At 49.1% G+C, this 24,813-nt stretch overlaps 1 protein-coding gene across 1 annotated transcript in view; it reads left to right on the top strand.

The window, feature by feature from the left end:
* The window catches only part of DOCK2 (dedicator of cytokinesis 2), a 457,789-nt gene that overhangs the window by 377,480 nt on the left and 55,496 nt on the right, over window positions 1-24,813 (top strand). Inside the window, exons 31-34 of the mRNA XM_027520183.1 lie at window positions 1,443-1,543; window positions 1,639-1,697; window positions 13,366-13,514; window positions 23,468-23,553. Coding sequence (XP_027375984.1) covers window positions 1,443-1,543; window positions 1,639-1,697; window positions 13,366-13,514; window positions 23,468-23,553 — 395 coding nt within the window. The remainder of the gene's footprint in view (window positions 1-1,442; window positions 1,544-1,638; window positions 1,698-13,365; window positions 13,515-23,467; window positions 23,554-24,813) is intronic.

Genomic DNA, 24,813 nt, shown 5'->3' on the forward strand with positions numbered 1-24,813 from the left:
TTCGTCCATCAAAGCTGTCCCCCACCTGCTCCTTTCAGGGCCATGACATCTTGTAATAATTGCCCTTGAGCACCAAAGGCACCAGGTTGTACTATTATTTGCTTTGGTACCAAAGAAGTCACCAGAATAATGAAAAGAATAATAAGGCTAACCAGAGCTTTGGCGCTCTTTCTGAGATCCACGCCCTTTAACCACATCATCTTTACCACAGTCCTCTGCAGTGGATACAGAGGTAACCGCCTCTCCTTGCAGATGGGTTCACTGAGGCTCAGCAGTGCCTTGGTTTGAGTCTCGATCTCTCCGTTCTGTATCCTGCATCAATGTCACTGTCACTTCTGCTAATCTTTGGAGCACTTTCCCTCTGCTGGACCAGTTCCACCGTGAGCAGGTGGAGTGTGTTCTAGTCTCTGCATTTAGCACCAAGAGATCATGTAAATGTTAAAATTATGGTAAGCCTACTTATCAGCTGGGCCTCAGTGGCCCTTGAACTCAGATGAGCATGAGAATCACCGGAGTGCTTGTGAACACATGGATTTCTGGGGTTGGATTTAGTAGGTCGGAGTGGGGCCAGAGAATCTCCATTTCTAACGAGTTCCTAGGTGATGTCAATGCTACTGGTCCAGGACCGAACTTCAAAACCATAGAGCTAAAGGGAAGGAGAAGGCGACATATCCTAAGATGGAATAGGCGGCAGGCTGGTCCTGTGCTGCCAGCTGAATTAGGAAAGACTTCCAGAGACGCTGTTGTTGCTGTTCAGTTGCTAAGTCATGTCCAGCTCTCTGTGAGCCCATGGACTGCAACACACCAGGCTTCCCCGTCCTCCAGTATCTCCTGGAGTTTGCTCAGGTTCATGTCCATTGAGTCAGTGATGCTATCTAACAGTCTCATCCTCTGCCGCCCCCTTCTCCTTTTGCCTTCAATCTTGCCCAGCATCAGGGTCTTTTCCAATGAGTTGGCTCTTTGTACCAGAAGCTTCAGGTTTAGTATTAGTCCTTCCAGTGAATATTCAGGGTTGATTTCCTTTAGAATTGATCTGAGAGTCACTGAAATCCTTATCCCTTTTTGCCCCCTAATTCTAGGGCAGAGAACCACCTCGCCAGGACACCCAGCTGGGCTGAGTTATTCATTTTCCAGAAAAACAAAATGAAGCAAAACAACAGCAATAAAAAAAGAGCAGCCCTAAAATCTTTCTCCTTGCCCAAATCCTGTTGTCAGAGAGAGGATGTACATGGTCAGTGCCTAGAGAAATCCATCCATTGTCCTCCTTTGGCTGGAATGTTAATTTCACAGTCAGTGCCAGTTAGAAAATTGCAGTGCACAGAATTAAAGTGGTTCTGCCTCTATCTTCTTCCATCTTCATAAATTATTCACATTACCCAGCGTTTAATGTGCTTCCCCACTTCGGCCCTCCCGATGACGGTTCTCCGTTCTTTCATTCACAGTTGTGGAACAACTACTTTCATCTGGCAGTGGCTTTTATCACTCAGGATTCTCTGCAGCTGGAGCAGTTCTCGCACGCCAAATACAACAAAATCCTGAATAAGTAGGTTGCATTTGGAGCTCCTGAAAAGGAGGGGGGAGGTTTGTGAGAATCTCTGAGGTGATGCCTGAAGCAGACATTTTTTTTGTTTCTCCTAGGTATGGGGACATGAGACGGCTAATTGGCTTCTCCATCCGTGATATGTGGTACAAGCTTGGTGAGTAGGCAGAGGCATTCAGACAGACACATCTGCACATGCCAGGCTCCTTCTTGAAGACCATCTGTTAAGAGGGCCATGGGGGTTTCAGCAGAGGAAGCTTGAAATAACAGTTTATCACTGTACACACCCCAGGTCCTTAATAAGTGCCTGATGAGAGAGAGTGCCCATCCCAACCTCCCACCCCCCAAAACAGCTGTGGATCTGCTTCTCCTTGACGCCCCTGAGGGGTTAAGAAATCAAACTGGAATTTACAAGGAGAAGGAGCATGACTGCTGTGGGAATGCATGGCCTCCCTGTCACGTGTGCTTCCTGCTGACTGGTGTGCATTCTGCGTCCTGCTTCTTGTGTGATGTTGTGATCTACCACAGGCCCTCCAAACTCATGGGGGAGAATTGATCCTGTGGCAGATGAGGTTCTCCTGTGATATGATTTGAGCTGGAAGGTGACCCCAGAAGCTGTCCCTGCTTCAGTGAGCTACAGGAATCCTGAGCAAGCTGAGTGGTACCTATGGGAGGAAGGAAGGGGAGATGGAGTCAGCAAGACATTTATTGAGAGTCTGAGTCAGCCCTGTACAAGGAGATTTTATTTAATCTTCACATCACCTCCTGCGAGATGGAAACATTTCCCCCTCATCTTATCGATCAGGGAACTCAGAGGGAAGGAGCTTGCTTGAGATGAAACAGTAGCAAGCTGCAGAGCTTGGTTTTGATTTCACAAGGATGGGGGCTGCACACCTTGCCCAAGGCCTGAATCCTGTCCATAAATCTGTGCAGAAAGGATGAATGGGTAGACGGATGAATAATTAGTAACAAGTAGTGAGCTCTTTTGCCTCCTATTTTGAGCATCCTCCTTGACTCTGCTGCTGAACTGCTCTGTGCTCGTCTTAGATGTGCTCTCTTCAATAGGGCACTTGCAGGACTCTGCCTGTCTCTTGGATTCAACCTAAATCACCTCCCCATACCTCTTAGTATCTATCAGTCCCATCTGACTTCCTGGACAGCTGTTCCTCGCCCTTCCCAGCAAGGTGCATTCATTGTCGGGAAAGCACGAGGCCATCTGTCTGGGCTCTGTGTTTGCTGGCAGCATTGCACTCAGGTCAAGAACACATGCTGGTAGCAGGGTCGTAGACTGGTTCCCAAAACTGAAGGGAGAGCTGGGGATCAGGCCCAGAACAGACTCCGCCTCTGCTGGGGGCCTTGCCTTGTCATTTGCATGCTGTGAGGTGCAGAGCAGGGGCCCGAGTGACACTGGCCCAGCTTGGGGAGACAGCGCCGTCTCCCAGGGTGTCTGTGAGGCTCGGAAGGGCAAGCACTGCGAGTGGGAAGCCAAGGAGGCCACACCCATGCAAGAGTTGTATCATCATTTTCACCCTGTTATGACAGTATCCTCCTTAGTTGTAACAACCAAAAATATCTTTGCGTGCATGCTGTCATTTCAATCATGTCTGACTCTTTATGACCCCGTGAACTGTAGCCCTCCAGGCTCTTCTATCCATGGGATTCTCCAGGCAAAATTACTGGAGTGGGTTGCCATTCCCTTCACCAAGGGAATCTTCCTGACCCAGGGATCGAACCCGAGTCTCTCGCATTGCAGGCAGATTGTTCACCCTCTGAGCCACTAGACATTACCAAGTATCCTCTGTATGTGTACATGTGTGTGTGTACGTGTGTGTACGAAACTCCCCTCTTTTGCAAGCCATAACCAAAAGAAATGCCATCTCTGCCCTGTGTTTTTGGAACAGCATTTTTGTTTCTCTACTTTGGATAATGATAGGGATAAAAGAAATGTTTTGTGTGTCATTTACCACTACCGTGCCATAGGAAAAAAGTGCATAGTACAAGTGGCAGCCAGCATCTGGCCTCAGGGCAGGAGTCTGGGAGGGAGTCGTGGGGCTGCTGCAAACTGAGGCAGGTGCACCCCAGCTGGAAGGAGCAGTTGGTATCCTGCCTGGTAGACTTCTGTCCTATTAGAATTCAAGGCTGACATTGTCACAGCTTCTAGTTTATCAAAAGAAGCCCGGAAACATAATTTTTAAATGCATTTTCTAATTTATTAATATTGGTGGTAACTAGCTGAAAGTTTTAAAAGCACCACATGTGTCCGGTGAAACAAGGGGCCCAGACTCAGCCTGCAGATGAGTTTGCCTTCCCTGCTTTGCAGCAGCAAAGACGAGGTAAAGCTGTGGTGGGCTTCCTCTCCCAGATCTACATCCCAAGTGTTGCCGGGATTGCAAAACAGGGATCTGTGCTTTGTTTGTTTCCGGTTCCTCCGCACAGCCTGCACTTTTCTGAATGTCCTTCATTGCCGTTGTTTTGCACATAGAAGATTTTATTTAGATATAGATTGTTTTGGCAGGAGCTCCTGCGCTCCCAATTATGCTGATGAATGAAAAGATGTTACCAAATACTCTACCTGCTTAGAATCACAGAACATCAGAACTGGAAGGGTCCTTTAGAGAGCATATTGTCCAGCATTTTTCAAATGTTTATTTCTAGCTGAGGACCAATAAAAAGAATATACCCTGCTCAATACAGAAATTGGATGAAAGCCAAGCTGTTCTAATTGAAGTGGGATGGGGTCAGGTGGGGAGGGGTGGTGGGTAGAACTACTCTCCTGAGCTCCCATGGAGACCCCTGCAGAGTTTCTGGGAGAAACCCTGAAGCACTTCAGAGAATAGTTTGAAGCTACAGGTCTGTCCAACCCACCGATTTACCAACAAGGAAACCGAGGCTCAGAGAGGCAGAGAGTGTGTGTCCAGCATCACAGAGTGGATGGGAGGTGGATTCAAGACAGGGAAGCCTGGCATGCTGTAGTCCATGGAGTTGCAAGGCGTCAGACATGCCTGAGCAGTGGAACAATGAACCCCAACAGGACAAGTACGCTGGTGTGTCTGTCCAGAGCGCCATGGACCCCTTGCTGTATGCAAGTACCTGTGGGGTGAATTAGCGGAATTCAAAGATATATTTGTTCAGGTTTGGGGGTTGCAAGAAAGAGATGCCGGCTGTGGCTGCCTTAATTGGAGAAGGCACTAATTGGAAGGGCAAGGGAAATGGGCTATGAAGGGTAGGATTAGAGCCACTCAAGGATCCAGGACAGGTGATGTGATGTTGCCTTTAGGATGTTCTATGCCTACATCACTCTGCTAAAGGTCCAGTCTCTAGGAGACACCTTTCTGTTGTTCTTCCTTGGGTGACCACTCCATCAATGCCCCCACCAAGCCTCCATCCATCAAGGCAGGCAGAGTTTCCCAAAGTAAAATGTTCATGGAGTTACGGAGAAATCGAACAAAGACACAGATGTCTGCTGTAGAAAACAAAAAGTAAAAAAATTCTGTTGCAAGGATGGCCATCTCCTCATCTCTTAGCCTGGACTCCTTGGAAGAGGAAGGTGTATTGGCCTGAAGCGACTTTCCTGCTGCCTTCTCCTTGCCCATCTGCTTCAGGGATAGGGGAGCAGAAAGAGGAGGCAGAGTGAATGGATGGGTCCCCAGTCCCATCCTGCTTTGTCTTCGGCCAGATGCTGGCATTAGCAGGCTTTCTCAGCAAGCTAACGAGGTTAATCTGCTAATCCCAACCAGCACCGAGCACTGTGTGCATGGGAGACCACTGCAGTGAGGACACTGCATTGGGCAATGATGAGTGTTAAAGTGCAGCTTCTGAAACATCCAGCACAGAGTGAAGCATGGACGCTGTCGGTGGCAAGCCTGGCTGAGTGCCACAAGATAGCCCTTCCTTCCTTCTTCCTGGCTGACCGATCCCTGATTTATTTTTTTTCGTGATCACAGTTTGTCCAGTTAACAATGATTTGTAGCTAGCGGTGGCCATGTGACCCACCCAGCTCTATCTGAAGAGAATCAACAGAAATACACTTCTTGGGGTTTCGGGAAAAACTTTTTCCTAATTAAAATGAAAGGCAGGGCATAGCAGTGAGCATAGCACATTGTTTTGCTTGTAGTCTTTCCCTTTGTTCCTTTCTGGGAAAGAAGAAGATGCCTGGAGGTGCAGTGGCCACCCTGAAGCCATGAAGAGTCGCACCCTAAGGATGGAGAAGCAGCTCTAGACTGACTGTCTTAAGGAGGAAAACTAAACAGAGCTTACTCAGTTTAGCTAAAGCCTGCTACTACCCTACCTGATGTATCATCTAATTCAGTGCCCTGATTTTATAGGCAAGGTCACTGAGGCCCAGAGAAGTACAAGGACATTCCCAAGGTCAACAGCAAATCAGTGACTCAGATGAGACAAAAGAGCCACTGAAGTCCAGTGTTCTTACTAATATTTTTTTTCCAGAATATGCAAAATATTTTCAAAGGATGGGAAATAGTAAACTATGTTTTCCAAAGACTACTGATAATGAGTAAATCATAATGCCTGTTAAGTTTTAAAATTTTGTTTTAATGCCCAAAGCAATCAGGGCTTCATCACCATGATCATCAGCATCATCATCTTCTTCTCATCAAGAATGATTTGAGCAGCCCTGTGATTATAAGATAGCTAATTGCAAAGATAATCTCAGGCTGGAAGACTATTCAAGGAAAAGTCTAGACAAGTGTGTTTGTGTGTGTGTGTGTGTGTGCACGCACGCTTTTGTGAGAGAAAATACATGCAAGGAGGCCTTAATAGAGAGAAGGATCCGTACCAGGATCCAGCCACTAAAGGGTTAATGCTATCTGTATGTTTGGATCCTGGATAATACCAAATATAATTGACTTTCCCTGATAGTGTAGCATCGTAACATTTGATTTCCGCTAGGAGGGAAGCAATGCACATTTTGTGAAAATGACTTTGTACTTAACCAGCCCATGTTCGCTGGGGTTAATGCTGGTCTGCTGTGTTAACAGTCTTCATGGGAGAGAAAGATAAATTCCAGTGGCTGGCATCATGGCCTTACATGTGGGGAGGTCGCTCCCAGCAGAGCTGTGAGAGCAACTGAACTGTCACTTTTTCAGCATCTGTGGAGGGTCCGGCTCACCGCTAAGCACAAGGGGAGGATGAGAGAGTTGGGGACATATAAGGCATGGTCCCTGCCCTCCCTGGAAAAGCCCACCATTGACCTCTACACACAGGATAAAATAAAAGCACATTCCTTAATGTGAAATGTGTGGTCGAGACTCAGGAGTTAAGGCAAAGAGGAGGAAAGCTGTACTGAGTCAATGGCTCTTGAGTTAGACCCCAGGGTGGTCAGAGCTGAAAGGGCAGCAACTATTCCAAGCGAACGATCAGCCTAAGCAAACGTGACTTCCTTGAGTTGGGGAGAAGCTGCTGGGCAGAAATAGGGAATGGGATTAGAAAGGCATCCATCCATCCACCCACCCATCCATCCATCCATCCAACCAACCATCCATTTATTCATTTAGCAACAAATACTGAGCACTGTGACAGGCAGAATAGCCTACCAAAGGTGTCCAAGTCCTGACCCCAGCTCCTGTTCATAAATTACCTTACATGGAAAAGTGGACTTTTTAGGCATGATTAAGGATCTTGAAGATGGTAAGACTATCCTGGACTGTCCAGATGGACCAGAAGAAATTACAGGGACCTTAGAAGTGAAGAAAGGAGGCAGGGGAGTTGGAGAAAGATTAGAAAAAGCAATACTGTTGGCTTTGAAGATGGAGGAAGGGGCGGTGAGCCAAGGAATGCGGGCAGCCTCTAGAGGCTGGAGAAGGGAAGGAAGCGGTTTCTTCCTCAGACCCTCCAGAGAGAACTCAGCCCTGCTCACACTTGACTTTAGCCCAGAGAAACCCATTTCAGACTTCTTTTTTTTTTTCCTATGTTTCATCCAGTTTATTTTCTTTTTTTAAATTTTATTTTATTTTTAAACTTTATATAATTGTAATAGTTTTGCCAAATATCAAAATGAATCCGCCACAGGTATACATGTGTTCCCCATCCTGAACCCTCCTCCCTCCTCCCTCCCCAGTGCACTAGCCCCAAGCATCCAGTATCGTGCATCGAACCTGGACTGGCATCTCGTTTCATACATGATACTTTACATGTTTCAATGCCATTCTCCCAAATCTTCCCACCCTCTCCCTCTCCCACAGAGTCCATAAGACTGTTCTATACATCAGTGTCCAGAACCATAAGATTAGTTTGTGTTGTGCTAAGCCACTGCCTGTGGTGATTTATAACAGCAGCAACTGGAAATGAAGACAAGTAGCCTTATAGGTCAGGCACTGTGCTAGTGGCTGAGGCTGCAACCGAAGACAGCTGTAGTTAGAGACATAGCCCCCAACCTCACGGACTTGCACTGAATAGTAACATACTGATTGCTGAGCTATTTAATTATGTCTGTAAAGGAAAATAGCTGTAGAACAGAAGCTGGGGCACCCAGAGAGTGTATAAAGGACTCCTGCCTAATGAGTGAGCTCGAGGTGGCCTCGATGAAGACTGGGGGAGCTCTGAGCCCCAGAGCTGTGGTGTCCTAAGGAACTAACCTGTGAGCTACCTGTCTAAATTTAAATGCTCTAGCATCCACGTTTTTTAAAAAGATTAAACTCAGTGAAATTATTGTTAACAATATATTTTATTTAACCCCATATTCCAAAGTGTTACCATTTCAACATATAACCAACATAAAACATTATTGAGATAGGTTACCTTTTTTGGTTTGTTTTCCAAAACTCTTTCTTTGAAATCTAGTGGGTTTTTTACACTTGCAGCACATCTCAACTTGGACTAGCCTAATTCCAGCTGCTCAAAGACACTATGGCCAAGTGGCCTCCATATTGGATAGAGAACAAGTAACGTTTGCTTGTGGGGCCAGTGGTGGTGGGACTCGGGTGGAGTTGGGCACAGGAGGGACGAGCATGGTGGGCAGCGCGGGGCGGGGTGCAGGCTGAGGGGAGGAGGCAGGGTGTGGAGATGGGGCTTCGGGCCAAATGGGCTTGCAGACCAAGGGGACCCATGCAAGGACTGTAGCTGTGGACAACATGATTAGACTGGGGTTGTCAGACCTCTTTGAGGAGAGATAAGAGCATGTTTCGATGGGATAGAGAAGGGTTTGGAGGCTGGTAATGTCAGCTGTGGGAGATAAGATACATCTGATGCAACCTCCTTCCGTGCCAGCCCTTTACTCCAGAAGTAAACGAACAAATTGACCAGCCTGAGACTTTCCTGAAAAGCCCCAGGGGCGCCATGGGGTCAGAACGCGGCTTCTTACATTGCTTTTCCCACAGCTCACCCTGGGCCGAGCTCTTGCTGCTCAGCATTGGCATCAGCACACTCAACATCAACGTTTGCTGAGCCTTTCTAACGAACCAGACCCTGTACGGAGCCCTTTGTTTTAAGCTTCTCAACAATTCTTCAGGCAGGGACTATGATTATATCTCCATTTAATAGATGAGATAATATGTTTTTAATATTTTTATTTATTTATTTTGGCCAGTGCCATATGACATGTGGGGTATTGATATCCCTCGACCAGGGATTGAACCCACACCCCTTGCACTGGGAGCATGGAGTGCTGGCTACTGGGCCACCAGAGAAGACCCCAGATGAGATAGTAGAGGCTAGGGAACATTAAGTGACAGACACAAAGCTTCCCTGGTGGCTCAGAGGGTAAAACAATCTGCTTGCAACACGGGAGACTCGGGTTCCATCCCTGAGTTGGGAAGATCCCATGGAGAAGGGAATGGCTACCCACTCTAGGATCCTTGTCTGGGAAATCCCACAGACAGAGGAGCCTGCTGGGCTATAGTCCAGGGGATTGCAAAGAGGTGGACATGACTGAGCAGCTACACCTCACTTCTTCACAAAGCCATACAGTCTGGAGTGGCAGTGGGGGAGTTTGAGGCAGGTTGTCGGGCTCAGAGACTCTATAGGGCCTGGAGGGAAGCTGGGCCAGGCACGTTCTGGGCCACAAGGAGAGACTCGACCGCCTGTCTTAGATCAGTACCAAGAGGGACATTTTCCAAGCTTGAGATGGAGAGGCAGAGATCTGCGTTCCTTCTTCCTCTTTTCAATGAGCGGGGTCATTTCTGATCAACCCAGCTTCATTTCAGAGTCTCCAGGAGGCTTGCAGGACTCTGAAATCCAGAGGGTGATAACTCGCCCTCATCCTGCTCATTTCAGGGTCTGTGCCAGACTCAGAGGGTCTCCTGCTCTCAGTTTGAGCACCCCAGGTCTCCTGTCAGCCTCCTGAGTCAGGGACGCTCCCACCTTCATGCTCAGCCTGGTCCACAGGGTAGCCTTCTCCCGTCCTCTTTCCCCACCCTCCCCGCGTCCATCTCCCTGTTCTTTCTTGTTTCTGTCAGGCTGCCTTCCTCATGCTCTCAGACCTTCACCTGCACTCTCACCTTTCCCTGGCGAGGCAGGACAGGCAGGCCGTTGCATAGACCAGAAGGGGAACACAGTGGCCGGCTTTCCTCTCACAGACCCCAGCTCCTCCCTGCGCTCGCACTTCTGCCAGATGCTTCCCCAGAGCCTGGGCAACTCGGCGTCTGGACTTATCCCACTGACTTGTTGGGACTTTAAAAGCCTTTTCTAATTGGTATCTGTTCCCAGTGAGAGTCAGCTTCCATTATGTGAGAAAGACCCTCTCACCCATTCCCTTCCTTGCCTTTTTTCAAGAACAATAGCAGGTATGTCTCTTGAATGAGTATTTTTTTCAAAATGAGTTCACATTCACTTAGCCACAAATATGTTCTCTGTGTGTGTGCCTGTGTGCACATCTGTGTGTATAAAGGCACACATTCAGATTACTTGAACACAAAATCCTATGTGCTCAAATTCCATTTCTGATGTAAATGAATAAAATTTTTTATGGAGCATTGTAAGGGCCATTGAGATCACACTGCATTTAGAAATCATCATCATCTCTCTCTCCTCTTTCCCCATTCTTCTGAACATCTCTTCAACTGACTGCAAAGAATGCAGGTCAGAAGTGCCTAGGAAATCCCTAGTCTATGGCATGTCTGCTCTTTATTTTAAACCATCTCAAATATATCTTTATCAGACCCAATGCCCTCCAGTATTCTAAAGGCTTTTGTCACATAAGCAATTTCTCCATTCCATGGTGGCTTATCTGACAGTTTCCCATTTACCTGCTACTTATTATTATACTCGACTTTGAATTTTAAAACCCCACTGAGGGTTTAAAGGATCTTGAAGGACAAAATCAGAAACCTAGATTAGCAGTTACTATAAATCTGCAAGAAAGCTAGTTTAGTTTTGTTTTTGTTTTTGTTTTTGTTTTTCTGTTTGGAACAATGCAGAGTATAATGCAAACACCGCATAATGAAGCTGGTATCCTGGAAAAGTGTCTTCATGTTTCACTCACCTCTCTCCCTGCCTGCACTATTTCTCACTAACTGAAGATATTCCTAAGATGATGCCTTTTTTATCTGAATTCTGGGGAAACACTCACTCCAACATTAAGCCTCATTTAGGCTGAATTAAAATTCATTTTCTTGCAGCCTTCCCTCTTGGCTCCTTTACTCAGCTTTAATCGAAAGCAACAGTGCCAGGCTGTACGCCATACTGCCTGAATTTCTGTACCCCAGGAGCCCTCTCCCCCAGGCACAGACCACCAATGCCATGTTCACCTTGACGGTGGGGAAAAGCGGGATGGGCTTCCTGGGCTCTGAGAGTCAGGAGGAGAAAGACCCAGCTGCCAACGAAACACCTGGGTGTCAGCTTCACTGGCAGGGTTGCTGGGATGGGCTTGCCCATGCTCCCCAGGAAATCCCCGCAGTTCCTGAGCGCCCCTCCGTTTCCCTTTCTCTGCCATGTCTGATGTGGGTGTTCTGAGGAGTCTGCTCAACTCTACTCGACAAGGCTGCCCTTCATGGTTCATTTTGGCCAAACATCACAGCAGTGATAGCGAACACTGTGCAAAGTGTGCCATGTGCCAGGCACTTGATAAATAATAATTCCTATTATTCTCTCATATTAGAGGTGAAGACACAGAGGCCTCAAGAGGCCAGCTTGCCCACCGTCACAGCTAGTTGATGGAGGATCCATTTGCCTATTTCAGGCAATCTAGACCAAACCACCAGAGAAGGCAATGGCACCCCACTCCACTACTCTTGCCTGGAAAATCCCATGGACAGAGGAGCCTGGTAGGCTGCAGTCCATGGGGTCACTAAGAGTCAGACACGACAGAGCGACTTCACTTTCACTTTTCACTTTCATGCGTTGGAGAAGGAAATGGCAACCCACTCCAGTGTTCTTGCCTGGAGAATCCCAGGGACGGGGGAGCCTGATGGGCTGCCGTCATGGGGTCGTACAGAGTCGGACACGACTGAAGCGACTTAGCAGCAGCAGCAGCAGCAGACCAAACCACAGTGCCCTTCACCACTTGGCCCCACTGGCCCTGCCGCGGGGCTGATTATCCTAGGCTCTGTCTAAGTGTTGTTATTGTTGTTGTTTAGTCACTAAGTCATGTCTGACTCTTTTGCAAACCCATGAACTGTACCCTGCCAGGCTCCTCTGTCCATGGGATTTCCCAAGCAAGAATACTGGAGTGGGTTGCCATTTCCTACTCAAAGGGATCTTCCCAACCCAGGGATCGAAGCTGCATCTCCTGCGGTGGCAGGGGGTTCTTTACCCCTGAACCCCTAGGGGAGCCCCCTACGAAGTCTACACAGACGTGTTTTCACGCGGTCATCTCAGCAGGTGGGCATGGCAATTGCATGTTTATGACACATCTCCAAGTCCAATATAGCCAGTGAGTATAGGAGCTAGACACATTTATTTCCTCCTTCAGTGGACATTTACTGAGGTTATCGTAGGCTTTAAGCTCAGTGCTACAGATGTAATAAGAACAGACATGCTCTCTGCTCTCACAGAGCTCTCCGTGGGAGAGGCCGTTGTCTATCAAACGAAGCCATCGTTGCCAAGTTGGCTAAGGACACAGACCACTAGCCAGGGCAGGGCATCTGATGGAGCTAGGGGTGGGGTGGGCATGTGGCAGGGCTTTTTTAAAGTGTATCTGTCTATCCATGGGAAACCAGGTGGTAATGGGCAGATGTTGAGGAACAGGCAGGAAAAACTATGGTCAACAAAGGAGCAGCAGGAGCACAGGCCTGGCGATAAGGCGGCTGGTGAGCTGGTGACCCTGGATCCAGGCCAGCGTGGTGACAATGCCAGGGGGCAGGGGAGGGGACACAGGAGTGCCTTGAAGTGAGGAAGGAGAAACAAGAAGCTGTAGTTGATCTGACCATAAAGCAGGGTTTTAACTCCCACTATTGCACTGACCATACTTTTATAGCAGGTTTTTGGCAGCAAATTTTGCTTTTCTTGTTTTCACAAAACAGTTGGTAAAAAAAAAAAAGCATGTTTCCAAATCTCAGAAACATGGCTTGTGTGGCAGACAGACATGATTTCAAGTATCCCTGTGATTTGCCGTCGCTAACACACTCCATCAGGGCCCTGTTTGCAAAGGAGATAATGCAGGTGAAAAGCCTTGTAAACAGCAGTGTGCCTCTACACGCCTGGGTCATTATCCCTAACAACGGGGCTTGTTTTGGGTGATGCACGCATCATTTACACGAGTTAATATATGTAAAGTGTCCAAAATGGTGCCTGGCTCCGGGTAAACAACTGTATAAGTGTTAACTTTTGTTTTTACTGTTCTGCCTCCCTTTTTTATTTTCCCAGGCTTGGTCTGGTTCTCCTTTGAAATCACGAAAATGGTCTCATGGGCCCATGTCCCTCTTCTCTTTCAGGCCAGAACAAAATCTGCTTCATCCCAGGCATGGTGGGACCCATATTAGAGATGACACTTATCCCTGAGGCTGAGCTCCGGAAAGCCACCATCCCAATCTTCTTCGACATGATGCTGTGTGAATATCAAAGGAGTGGGGATTTCAAAAAGGTAAAAAATGAGGCTGGAAACTCAGGCCAGCATCCCTAATCCCCAGCCCATTTCCCCATAATGATACCTTGGTTCCATCTGCCTGGGCTTCGTTCAGAGGCTTGATGGGAGGCTGGGGACATTGATTCACGTGCCTGGAATGAGCTGGCAGAGCCGATTTGGTCAGTCTTGTATCATGCTTTCCCGCGAGAGGCCAAGATTAAAATACACTTTCTAGCTGGGTATCAGTGTGGTCCCTTTCTCTAAAGGATAGGAATCCTACTTCCCTGCAGAAGAGCCCCCTCAGGGTGCATCCCAAGGGGCTCCTCCTCCCCGCTGCACACACCTGAGACCCACCTTGGCCCAGCACTTCTGCTTCTGAGATAACACAGAAGATCTGAACGTCAGACTTGGCCACGTGTCAGGGGGCCAGCAAGCAGAGGCACAGGCCCCGACGCCCAGGAGGGCCCTGCAGAGCTGTGGCGGGGTGAAGTGGGGCTTTCCCCAGCACTCAGGGAGGGAGCCACTTGGGGCGAATGCAGGGGCCACTAGCCATGCGTTTTCGTTGAGAATCCCACTGGGCTGGAAGAATGAGGCCCTTTTGGTGGGTCCAGCCACTCCAGTCACTTGCGCTGGTGACGTAAGCCCTGGTTTCCACAACAGGGTCCCGGCTCCATTCAGAAGTCAGGCCCGGTTTAGGGAGGTTGGTCTTTGTGTCCTGTCAAGTCCGCCTCAGCGATGCGAGGCCCTCAGGTCTCACCCTTCTGTCCTCCCTGCCCCTCCTCTTCTGGTGCTCCCCTAGTTGGACTCCCTCCTCACCCTGGCATTTCTGCCTCTCATTCTGTACCACATCCTGCACCAAAAAAGTTTCTTAAAATAGGTAAGTGCCTTCTAATGGAGAAGGCAATGTCACCCCACTCCAATACTCTTGCCTGGAAAATCCCATGGATGGAGGAGCCTGGTGGGCTGCCGTCTCTGGGGTCGCACAGAGTCAGACATGACTGAAGCGACTTAAAGGGCAGCAGTTTCCAAACTGCTCTTTCTTAAAATCCTTTTGGACTTTATTCTTCCTTTGCTCATTGGTTCCTCATCCAATGAAGTCCAAACCCTGTTGCCTGCATTCCAGGTCCTCCCTGCTCGCCTTCAGCCAGTGTTCAGCGTTTTCTCCGGCTCTCTCCGCCTCCCCACCTGTTCTCCAGGCATTCCCACGGCTCACTTGAATTTTGTGGCCTTGGCGAGCATCCTCTTCCTGTTCCTCTTCCCCTGCTTCTCGGCCACATTCGTGGTCCTGCCTGCCAGCACCGTCTATGTGCCTCTGAATCCCGCAAAGCCCTCCCCAGAGCTCATCCTTTAAGAGACCTTTGCCCTCTACTCCTCTGTCATTCCAGCTGTCTGAAGTCTCATTATTAGATACTTACACTACACTCATTTCTGCTTCTTCCTCATCTTCATGTCAAAAAAAGTGATGCTGATGATAATGCCAATGACTGGCATTAACCGTGTAGACTCCGTGTCAATCCCTGTGAGTGCTTTCCATACGTTAATTCATGCCGTCTTTTGCTTACAACCCCTTGAGGTAGGCAGCAGCATCATCCCACGCGTGTATCTGTTCATTTGGCTCTGCCGAGCCTTCATTGCAGCATGCAGGATCTTCGGGCTTTGTTGCAGCGTACGGGATCTTTCAGTTGTGGCGTGTGGGATCTAGTTCCCTGACCAGGGGTCGAACCCAGGCTCCCTGTGTTGGGAATGCAGAGTCTTAGCCAGTGCACCACCAGGAAAGTTCCCATCCCAATATTAGGATGGAAACCCTGAAGCCTAGAGAAGTGAAGTCACGTACCCTTAGCTATACAAGAAAGACGCAGAGCGGAGGTTGCAGTGCGCAGGTCCCTAGGATCCCAAGCCAGGCTGCGACCACTGCACTGCTCAGCCCTTGGCCTCATCGCAGTAAATGCGGGCTGACAGAGAATGGTGGTGCCCTCTGAAGCAGTGCCTGCTCATGAAACGGAGCACTGATTCCACCAGATGCTCCTGGAAGAGGGACGGGAGGTTAAATACCTCAGGAAGCACCTCCACGTCGGAGCCCCACTTAGAGACTTCCAGGGGGTGTAACGCATGGAGCCAAGCCATGGAGATGTCCCCCAGTAAACAGACCTGTTGAATTTCTCAGATTCACTTCGGCAACAAACATCTATCGGATGTGCCAGTCACTTTGGAAAAGTTCTAAGAGGAAAGAGGTTCTAAGAGGAAAGACACTAGCTGGCTGTGACGATCCCAGTGTAAGAGGGTGCACTTCCAACTCAGGGACTCGCAGGCGTTCTCTGGTCCCCAAGGCTGGTGACCAGCCATCCGCCTGCAGGGAGCCTGTAGAGAAATCAGGTGAGGAATGCAGATGGAGGAAGAGGCCATAGCCAGCCAGCTGGGCTGGGGGTGCGGGAGGGTGGAAGGCGCAGCTGCAGATGGATGTTTGAAGGTTGTTTGGAATCTGCCACCTTTTAAGGCAAAGTCCGTGAAGCTCGGGAACATGGGAGGGGCACCCTCGGTGGGATGAGGGCATTCTGCTTCCCCTCAGATCTCCCCAGTGGGGTGGGCACCAGCAGGCTCAGAAGATGTCCTGGAGCAGGTGTGCTAAAGAAGCACTCCCAGTACTGATGCCACACAGTGTCTGAAAGAGAAGCTAACCCGGGTCCTCCCTAGGCGACAGCCTGACAGTTGTGTCCGGTGGCCTCAGGGCTTCTGAGGGTTGCCTGTGGTGTGATTGTCCTGCCCTAATGGATGCCATTCTGAGGCACCCCTTTGGCACGCAGCCGCCTCATCTCCATGAATGGGGTCGTCCCCTAGCTCCTCGCTCCACGCCTGTGTTCATTGTAAACTCCTTCCCCAATTGCTTCTCTTCATCTCTGCCTTATCAAAAGAGACAGGAGAGTCGGGCTGACTAATGGGGCAGCTGCCCGTGTGCACACCAGCTGTGTGCGGACCAGAGCCCAGTGTGGGATGAGCAGAGCCAGGTGTCCCTGCCTGGCTCAGAGTAAGCACACAAAGACGGTATCCCCAGGGGAGGGAGGAAGCCAGGCCTGCTGAGCTCCATGCTGCCCTGATGGCCAGACCTGGAGGACACCCCAGAACCGGGGTTTGAAACCCAGGCGGCATTGTGGCCACGCCCAATGCCAATAGATAAGAGAAGAACTGGTGCCCAGAGAGCGACAGGGTCCCCTTTCTAAAACGTGGGTGTGAGAGGAAATAGCAGCGCCCACAGGAGCACTCAGCAGGACCTTTGCTCCCCCGCACAGCAGGCCCTCTGGCCTGCCACCCAGTGTCTCGTACTGCTCTTGCTGCCATGCCTTTGCGGGGCTCTTCCTCTGATTCTTCACCTGATGAATCCTAGTCACCTTTCAGCTGTGGCCTCCCATTTGGAGAGAGCCTGTCCTGCTTCCTGGGAGCAGTGGAGCATCTGGGTGTGAGAGGTGTGCTCCAGCAGGGCGTGCACAGTGGGACCGGGACAGGGAGGCGGCAGACTCTGGGGGGCCGGGGGAGGAGGCTCACAGGACGGTCTGTCTGAGCAGGGTTTCTTCTGCAGCCTCGTCACCAGATTCCCCTGCCTTCTCCTCTAACCACAGTGAAGTAGCTGATGCTTTTGACTGATGCCCTTTACCCCTCATGAGTATATCACTCCACCCCAGACCATCTCAGGGGGCTCTGTCTTCACCTGGGACTGGAATTCACATCCACTGGATTGGGACATTTCAGCAAGAGGGGCTTCGAGTTGGCCACACTGTAGCTGCAGTGGTCCTGCTGCAGTTGAAGTGAAATGCATCTCATCCTGCCTTCGAAGGGCTCAGGCCTGACACCACTGCCCCAGAGCACAGCAGTGTGCTCGCAGGTCTGCCTCCATGTCAAGACTGTGAGCTCTCTGAGGGCCAGCGCAATTCCCTGAGGCCCGGGACGCTCAGCGCCTGTCAAGCGCCCGCCATGGATGTAATGGGGGCCATGTCAGTGCTCTCAGTATGACTGCAGGCACTTAGACCCCCGTCCCACAGCATTTCAGAGGGAGAGCCTCGGCAGAGAGAGGAACATTCCAGCGAATGTTTTTATAATGCAGGATAACAAGGGTAGCTCACTACTGCCTGAGCAACCGCAGGGGATGGTTAGACCGGTTGTCTTGCCAGCAAGTTCTTTGTGGAGGGAGAGGCTATGGTCTTTTCAGATGACATCTGTGGGAAGGAGTGGAGGTCCCGCGATGCAGAGACTGAGTAGAGTGGTTACCTATGAGGCAGATTGTAGAGCAGGATTCTGTCCTGATCATCATGAGTGTCTGAGCTCTCGGCAGGAAGGAGGGACTTCCTCTCTCAGAAGGAGAGAATCCCTTTCTCAGAGAAGGAAGAGACAACAGCATTTGACAGCAGCACTTGAGACAGTGCCTTCACCTCGGCTTGCCAGGGGGCACTGGTGGCAAAGAACCCACCTGGAGTGCGCAAGGAGACAGGAGATGTGGGTGCGATCCCTGGGTCAGGACGGTCCCCTAGAGAAGCGCTGGGCAACCCACTCCAGTATTCTCGCCTGGACAGTTCCATGGACAGAGGAGCCTGGCGGGCTACTGTCCATAGGGTCACAAAGAGCCAGACACGGCTGACAGGACTGAGCATGCACGAAACAGCACCTGGAAGACTGCAGGAACGCAATAATTGCTTGTGGAATGAATGAATGAACAAAGATATCAGTTTGGCAGATTCCACTGAGACTGAGTCTTGGCATGGGATAAACTGGTGATTCACATGGCTGAGAACAGCATGTGGAAAAGAGCAAATCAATTCAATAAACATGTACTGAGCACCTACTGTCTTCTGGACTGTATGCCTTGGTGCCAGGCAGACTTGCTGCTTATAAGCTGAATAAATTTGAGCAAGTTATTTAAACTTTCTCAGCCTGTTTTTCATCCACAAAATGCATATAATAATAGCATTATTATGGTATCATAATACCAAACTCAAGCTTCATGAAGTATGAAATGAAACAGGAAGCGATGGGACAACTCAGAGAAAGTGAGGAAGTGCACTGACTCCCATCAGCCCCCCCACTTCGCATGACGCTGTCCTTTCCAGCTCCTCCCAGGCAGGCTTCTGACCACCCCAGGACAACTGGCAGCAAAGAAGACCCCAGGCTGGCATATGGATGCCACTCTCCTCTTTGTTATCTCTGTGCCACCCTAGCTGGTCACCATCTCTGACCCCTCCCATGTCATAGTCAGGGCCTTACCTTTGAAGAAGAGCTCTTGTCCCCTAAATTTCACACTTTGGTGGGGCTGGGCTCCTATCAAAAAAAAATATATATATATATAGGCAAATAAGATGATGAAAAAAGCTGAGAGGTTCCAAAGCAGTCAGGAGAGACAGAGGAAGCGGTTCCGGGAAGGCATGATGCAAGCGTGAGGCCGTGTAGGTCCCCCTGCCACAAGAGGGGGTCGAGCTCCGAGAGCTCATTTCCTTTCTCCTCAGCACTGAAGGTTCAAGTTAGGCGTCTGCACGATCCTTTTTTCGTCGTGTGTTCACTTCTGGCTGTGCTGGGTCTTGCCGCACGCAGGCTTCCTCTGGTTGCGGCTTGGTGAGGGTTCTGCTCTAGTTGTGGTGCACGGGCTTCTCGCTGCAGTGGCTGCTCCTCGTGGTGCACGGGCTCTAGGGCACACGGACTTCAGCGGTTGTGGCGCAGGGGCTCCGTAGTTGCAGTGTATGAGCTCTGTTGCCTCTCGGCAGGTAGAATCTTCCTGGTCCAGGGACTGAACCCATGTCTCCTGCTTTGGTTGGTAGATTCTTAATCCCTGGACCACCAGGGAAGTCCCTGTAGCATCCAACTTCTGCAAAAGTAACCTGCAGATGCTCCTTAGCAAATATCCGCTTTGCAGGGTGGGATGAGGCATCAGTGATGTGATGCAATCTTGTTAGTTGTGGATGAAATGGAAATAATTTGGAGAAGCCGGGGCTGCTCCCTATGCTCTACACAGTGGCAGTGTTGGAAGTAAGGCCTATCATGGTGACATAATGTAGTATATGTTTGGGAGTGTAAGGGACCCTTGGGTGTACCCTAAGTCAAGTACATCATCCTTTGAAACCCAAGGCAGGGGTCCCACCTTGCCTCAGTTGCCTCATTTATAAAGCAGGGATGATGATACCCATCTCCCTTGACTGTTGTAAAGGTTAAATGAGATTAAGATGCTAACGATGAGGACAGTGTCAATGATGTAATAATGACAATTACTAACAAATGTCAAGCACTTACTATGTGCTAAACACCAGGCCAGGCCTTTCGCATGTGTTTCCCATTGATTTCTCCCCTCAACACCATAAAAGTTCCATTTAAAAGATGAGAAAACTGAGCCTCAGAAAGGCTTACTAACTTGCTCAAGGTCATGTGGTAGGAAAAACAGTCAAAGCAAGACTCAAACTAAGTCTGTGACCCCATGGACTGTAGCCCATCAGGCTCCTCTATCTGTGGAATTGTCCAGGCAAGAATAGTGGAGTGGGTTACCATTTCCTACTCCAGAGGGTCTTCCCAACCCAGGGACTGAACCCATGTCTCCTGCACTGGCGGGTGGATACTTAACCACTGTGCCACCTGGGAAGCCCCAAACCAAGTCTGTTTGATGCCAAAGCTTGTGGTCAAAGCCACTCCCAAGCATAGCCCACCGCTGGTCCCAGCAGCCCAAAGGACCAGAGTCTGCCCTGGGATGTACTTGACTGAAACCTCCCCTCTCCAACCTGCCCCGGAGGTCTCAGGCGTGGCTGGCATCGTCAGCTCTGCACATTCCTGGCACCCTGCAATTTCCCTCCCTCTGGGCTCTTTTGTGACCCTGAGACAAGTGCTTATTTACCCCATCCACTTCTCGGCTCCAAAGGAAAGTTCATCTCCCAAGGAGGAAGCATGCCAGCATTTACCACTGAACAGCTCAGCAAAGCTGGTTTTCTCCCTGAGAGCTGCTTTCCAGTAACATTCAGCAGTAATAACAATAACATTAGCAGTAATCATAAGATGACAAGAAAACCCAGTGCACACTTGAGCATGTGCAATCGCCTAGTGCTTTGTAAATAAAATGTCCCCAGTCTCCCTAACGACCCCATGCAGGAGGTACCACCGCTATGCCTGTTATATTAGTCAGGATCAGCAAATACGACCCCACAGGCTAAATCTGCCCTGCCACTTTTTTCTTTGGTGAAGCTTTATTGGACTATACCCATGCTGATTTGTTTTTATACCAGCTATGGCTGCTTTGGTACCACAACAGGGAAGTTGAATGGTTGTGACAGAAACTGACCCACAAAGCCTAACTAAAATATTTACTAACCGGCCCTTTAAGAAAGTGTTTGCTGAGCCCTGATATAAACTATGAAGCTGAGGATTAGAAAGACTTACTCATTCTCCCGAGATGGTGAAGGCGATGGGGGAGACATCTAAAGCTGCTGCTTGTTTACCTCCTTGACCTAAGATCAGCACCTTCCCTTGTGGCCCCTTGGCTGTCTCTCCTCCTACCTGGGCTCAGCACAGTAGACACGTCTAACCATGCCAGCCTGACTTTGGGTGACACTTGACATATACAACAGGCTTAACAAAATGCATCACATAAGGGGCGTGATTCTGCATAGATTGGCAGCCCAGACCCTCACCACGCTGGCCCCCATACCCACGGCTCTGTTCTTATTTCCACCCTTTCTTGAGCTCTGTGCGCCAGCTGAACTGTTCTCCTCACTTTTCTCCATTGTCCCACCTCCACACCTTTGCTCAGTCCATCCCCACCTCCCCAGTCTGGAATGCCCTTCCGTTTCATGTTTATCACAGTCCTGCCCATCTTTCCAGACCTGTGTATCTCCTTCCATAAATCTTCCTCAACTGTGGAAACATAGATTTTTTCTTAACACAAAATGAACAAGCACAAGTTTCTGGTCCTTGCATTGGCCCTTAGCACAGAAGAGAGGGAACAACATCCCCTCAGGTGATATGTGAACCAAGGAGAAAGCGAATCTGGTCCCTGTCTTCCATCACCAAAAGGATTCCAGCCAACTAAACTGGGCTTGATCTTTTGTGCACTGCAGAGCACTTGCCTGAAGATTTCTGCCATCCACCTGAGACTTTAAACAAGCCACTCAAACTCTGTGAGTCTCTATTTCATCTGTACTAATAACTGACACTCTGAGGGTGGGGCTGGCTGCTTTCAATGCATGATAGCATTTAAAGGTGACCCTTGACTTTCAGACCTCATGGGGCTATTGTAAGGACTAAAGGTAAAGAGGCTGAGTTAGGACCCAGGAATGCCTGAGGGCTCCCTGAATGTTAGCGACCTTCACCAAGAGCCTCCTTCCCTTCTCGAAGTGCCAGTTTCTTATCTAGCAGTAAAATGAGAGATGAGTTGGATCACATGATTTGGATGGACTCATCAAGGCATGATATGAAAACAGTTTGCAAACCATTTTTGCATTTGAGCATGTAAGAGACACTGAATGGCCCTTCAAAATGTTATGAGCCCTAAACTCAACTGGGCGAAATGTTCCTTGACATTGAACATGGGAGACAAAATACACACGGGCTTCCACGTTGCAAGAATTGGTGTCTAGGTGCTTTCGGGCCTCTTAACTACGCATGCTCAGTCACGCCCAGCTCCTGTGACTCCATGGACTGTAGCTCACCAGCCTCCTCTGTCCATGAGATTTCCCAGACAAGAATACTGGAGCCGGTTGCCATTTCCTCCTCCAGGGGATCTTCCCGCTCCAGGGATTGAACCTGCATCTCTTGTGTCTCCTGCATTGTCAGGCAGGTTCTTTACCTCTGAGCCATCTGGGAAGCCCTCACTTAGCTAGTCTGATCTCTATTATAGTTGTCACCAGTCTTGACTCTTTGAGGCATCAGTTCACGTAAGTATTATAGCTTCAGGTGTGGCTTGATTCAGGAGCTCAAAAATGCATCAGGTTTCAATCTCTTCCTATCCCTTCCTCTCTGCCTTCCACTACATTGGTGTCATTCTTAGGCAGACTCCTTCATTGTGTTCCTCCCCAGCAACCTCTGGCTTACAGTCTTCAAGTTAAGCAGAAAGACTTCTTTTTGCTAAGAGTGCCAGCAAAACCTCAGATTTGAGTCTCACTGGCTTGATCTGGGCCCTTCTTAACTGTAGCATCTGGATAATGAGAGACACTCATCAGGTGCTTGGCCTATGTCATGTACCCACACCTGGAGCTAGGGAGATGTGTTCAGCCCACCTAAGTCCCACAAATTGAAATCAAGGTGGATATGATTGTCCAAGTATAAAAAAGGAATGCTAGGCATGCAGAAATAATAGCGGATCATGCCAGCACGCCGCCTCCTGAAGATCAGTGCTCTGTCACATACCTCGGAGCCTTGGCCCATACCCTCTGCTTGGAATGTCTTTTCTCTTTCCTTCCTCCTGAAAAATTTCAACATAAACCAGAGAACAAAGTCAAATGCCATGGGCTGTGTGCCTTCCCTGAAGACTTCCCTCTATTTGTCTCTCTCTTTCATATGCCTGTCTCTCTGCTCCAGCACTTAACCATCTACTGCTCTTCTCCACTCCCAAGGAACTCCTAAAAGGCAAGTGTAGCGTCCTGTCTCATAATGCATTCCCAGTTTCCAGCACTAAACCTGGAGCTGCTGCTGCTGTTCAGTTGCTAAGTCGTGTCCGACTCTTCACAACCCTGTAGACTGTAGCCCGCCAGGCTCCTCCGTCCGTGGGATTCTCCAGGCAAGGATAATGGAGTGCGTTGTCATTCCCTTCTCCATGGCATCTTCCTGACCCAGGGACTGAGCCCAAGTCTCTTACATCTGTTGTGTTGCCGGGCGTGTTCTTTATCACTAGCACCACCTGGGAAGCCTGGGAAATGATAAAAGCTCCCTGAAGCTCTGGTTAAAGTCTTGAATGGATTAATTTCAACATTCAGCCTTCTAACATTGTGGTTGTTGACTTTCATCTCCTACTTCTTCAGTTTGAAAACGAAATCATCCTCAAGCTGGACCATGAAGTGGAAGGTGGCCGAGGGGACGAGCAGTACATGCAGCTGCTGGAGTCAATGTGAGTTTAGGACCCAGAGCGGGAGGAACCAGGAGGGCGGGCCTGAGGCCTGAGGGCTCAGGACCCCAGGGGCTCTGTCCTCCCCTGGAGACCAATCCGGAGGCTCGTGGGTATTGGAGAATCTCCATTTTTGGAAGAAATCTCACATCTCTCTGCAGTGGCTATTTCTTTGATATTGATGGAACAGGTGATGAAAGAAACTTTGCTGTGTAGCAGAGAGGGGAATAATCCACCAGGATGTTCACTTTTGTTATCTCTTACGTGTGGAATAATTCTTGCTGTCTTTTCCTTTTTCCTTTTTTAATCTTTGACAGATATTGATCACTGTCAACAGATCTGGAGTGCATGCGATCTGTGGAAACTCATTAAGTGATCTCTCTGTATTGTCTCCTTTAGTTGAGTGTCTCTGTTTGATCTCATTTCACAGCAATGCCCCTAAAGCTCAGGGAAGTGTCTTGTCTGAGGAGACTAGGTCAAGCTAGTCAAGTGGACAAGCAGGGACTAAACCCAGCTCTGCTAAACTCCAGCACACAGGCCTAGTGAGGCAGTGGGCAGTGGGCAGCACCTAGGAGCCCGGAACTTGGGCTCAGGACGATGTTTTAATGGCTTATTGAGATATAGTGAAACCAAGATGAAACTCTTCCAACAACATACAAGTGGCCAGTGTGGCTCTAGTGTGTTCACGGAGCTGTGCCACCATTACCACAATCATTTTTAGAACATTTTTGTCATCTCCCGAAAGAAAGCCCATACCCCTTCGCTATCATCCCCTCCCCTCCTTTGGGGTTTCTACCCATGTGTTTATTCTGGAAGTTTCATATAAATAGAATTATACAACACACAGTCCTTTGTGGCTATAGCATGCTCTCAGGGTTCATCATGCTGTAGCATGTGTCAGATTTCATTTCTTTTGATTGGATATACCCTATGCTGTTTATCCATTCATCAGCTTATGGCCACTTAGACTGTCTCTACTTTGGGCTATCACAAATAATACTGCTATGACCGTTCGTATACAAATGTTTGTGTGGACACATGTTCACAGTGCTCTTGGGTGTATAACTAGGAGTGGAATTTCTGGGTCATATGGCAACTCTATATTTACCCTTCTGAGGAACCATAAAACTGTTTTCCAAAGTAACTATACCAGTTACATTCCTACCTGCAATGTACAAGCGTTCCAATTTCTCCACATCCCTCTGTTAATATGTTTCTTACCAATTATAGACATCCTAGCAGATATGAGGGCTTCCTTTGTGG

Source organism: Bos indicus x Bos taurus, chromosome 20 (assembly GCF_003369695.1).
Source record: "Bos indicus x Bos taurus breed Angus x Brahman F1 hybrid chromosome 20, Bos_hybrid_MaternalHap_v2.0, whole genome shotgun sequence".
Taxonomy (NCBI): Eukaryota; Metazoa; Chordata; class Mammalia; order Artiodactyla; family Bovidae; genus Bos; species Bos indicus x Bos taurus.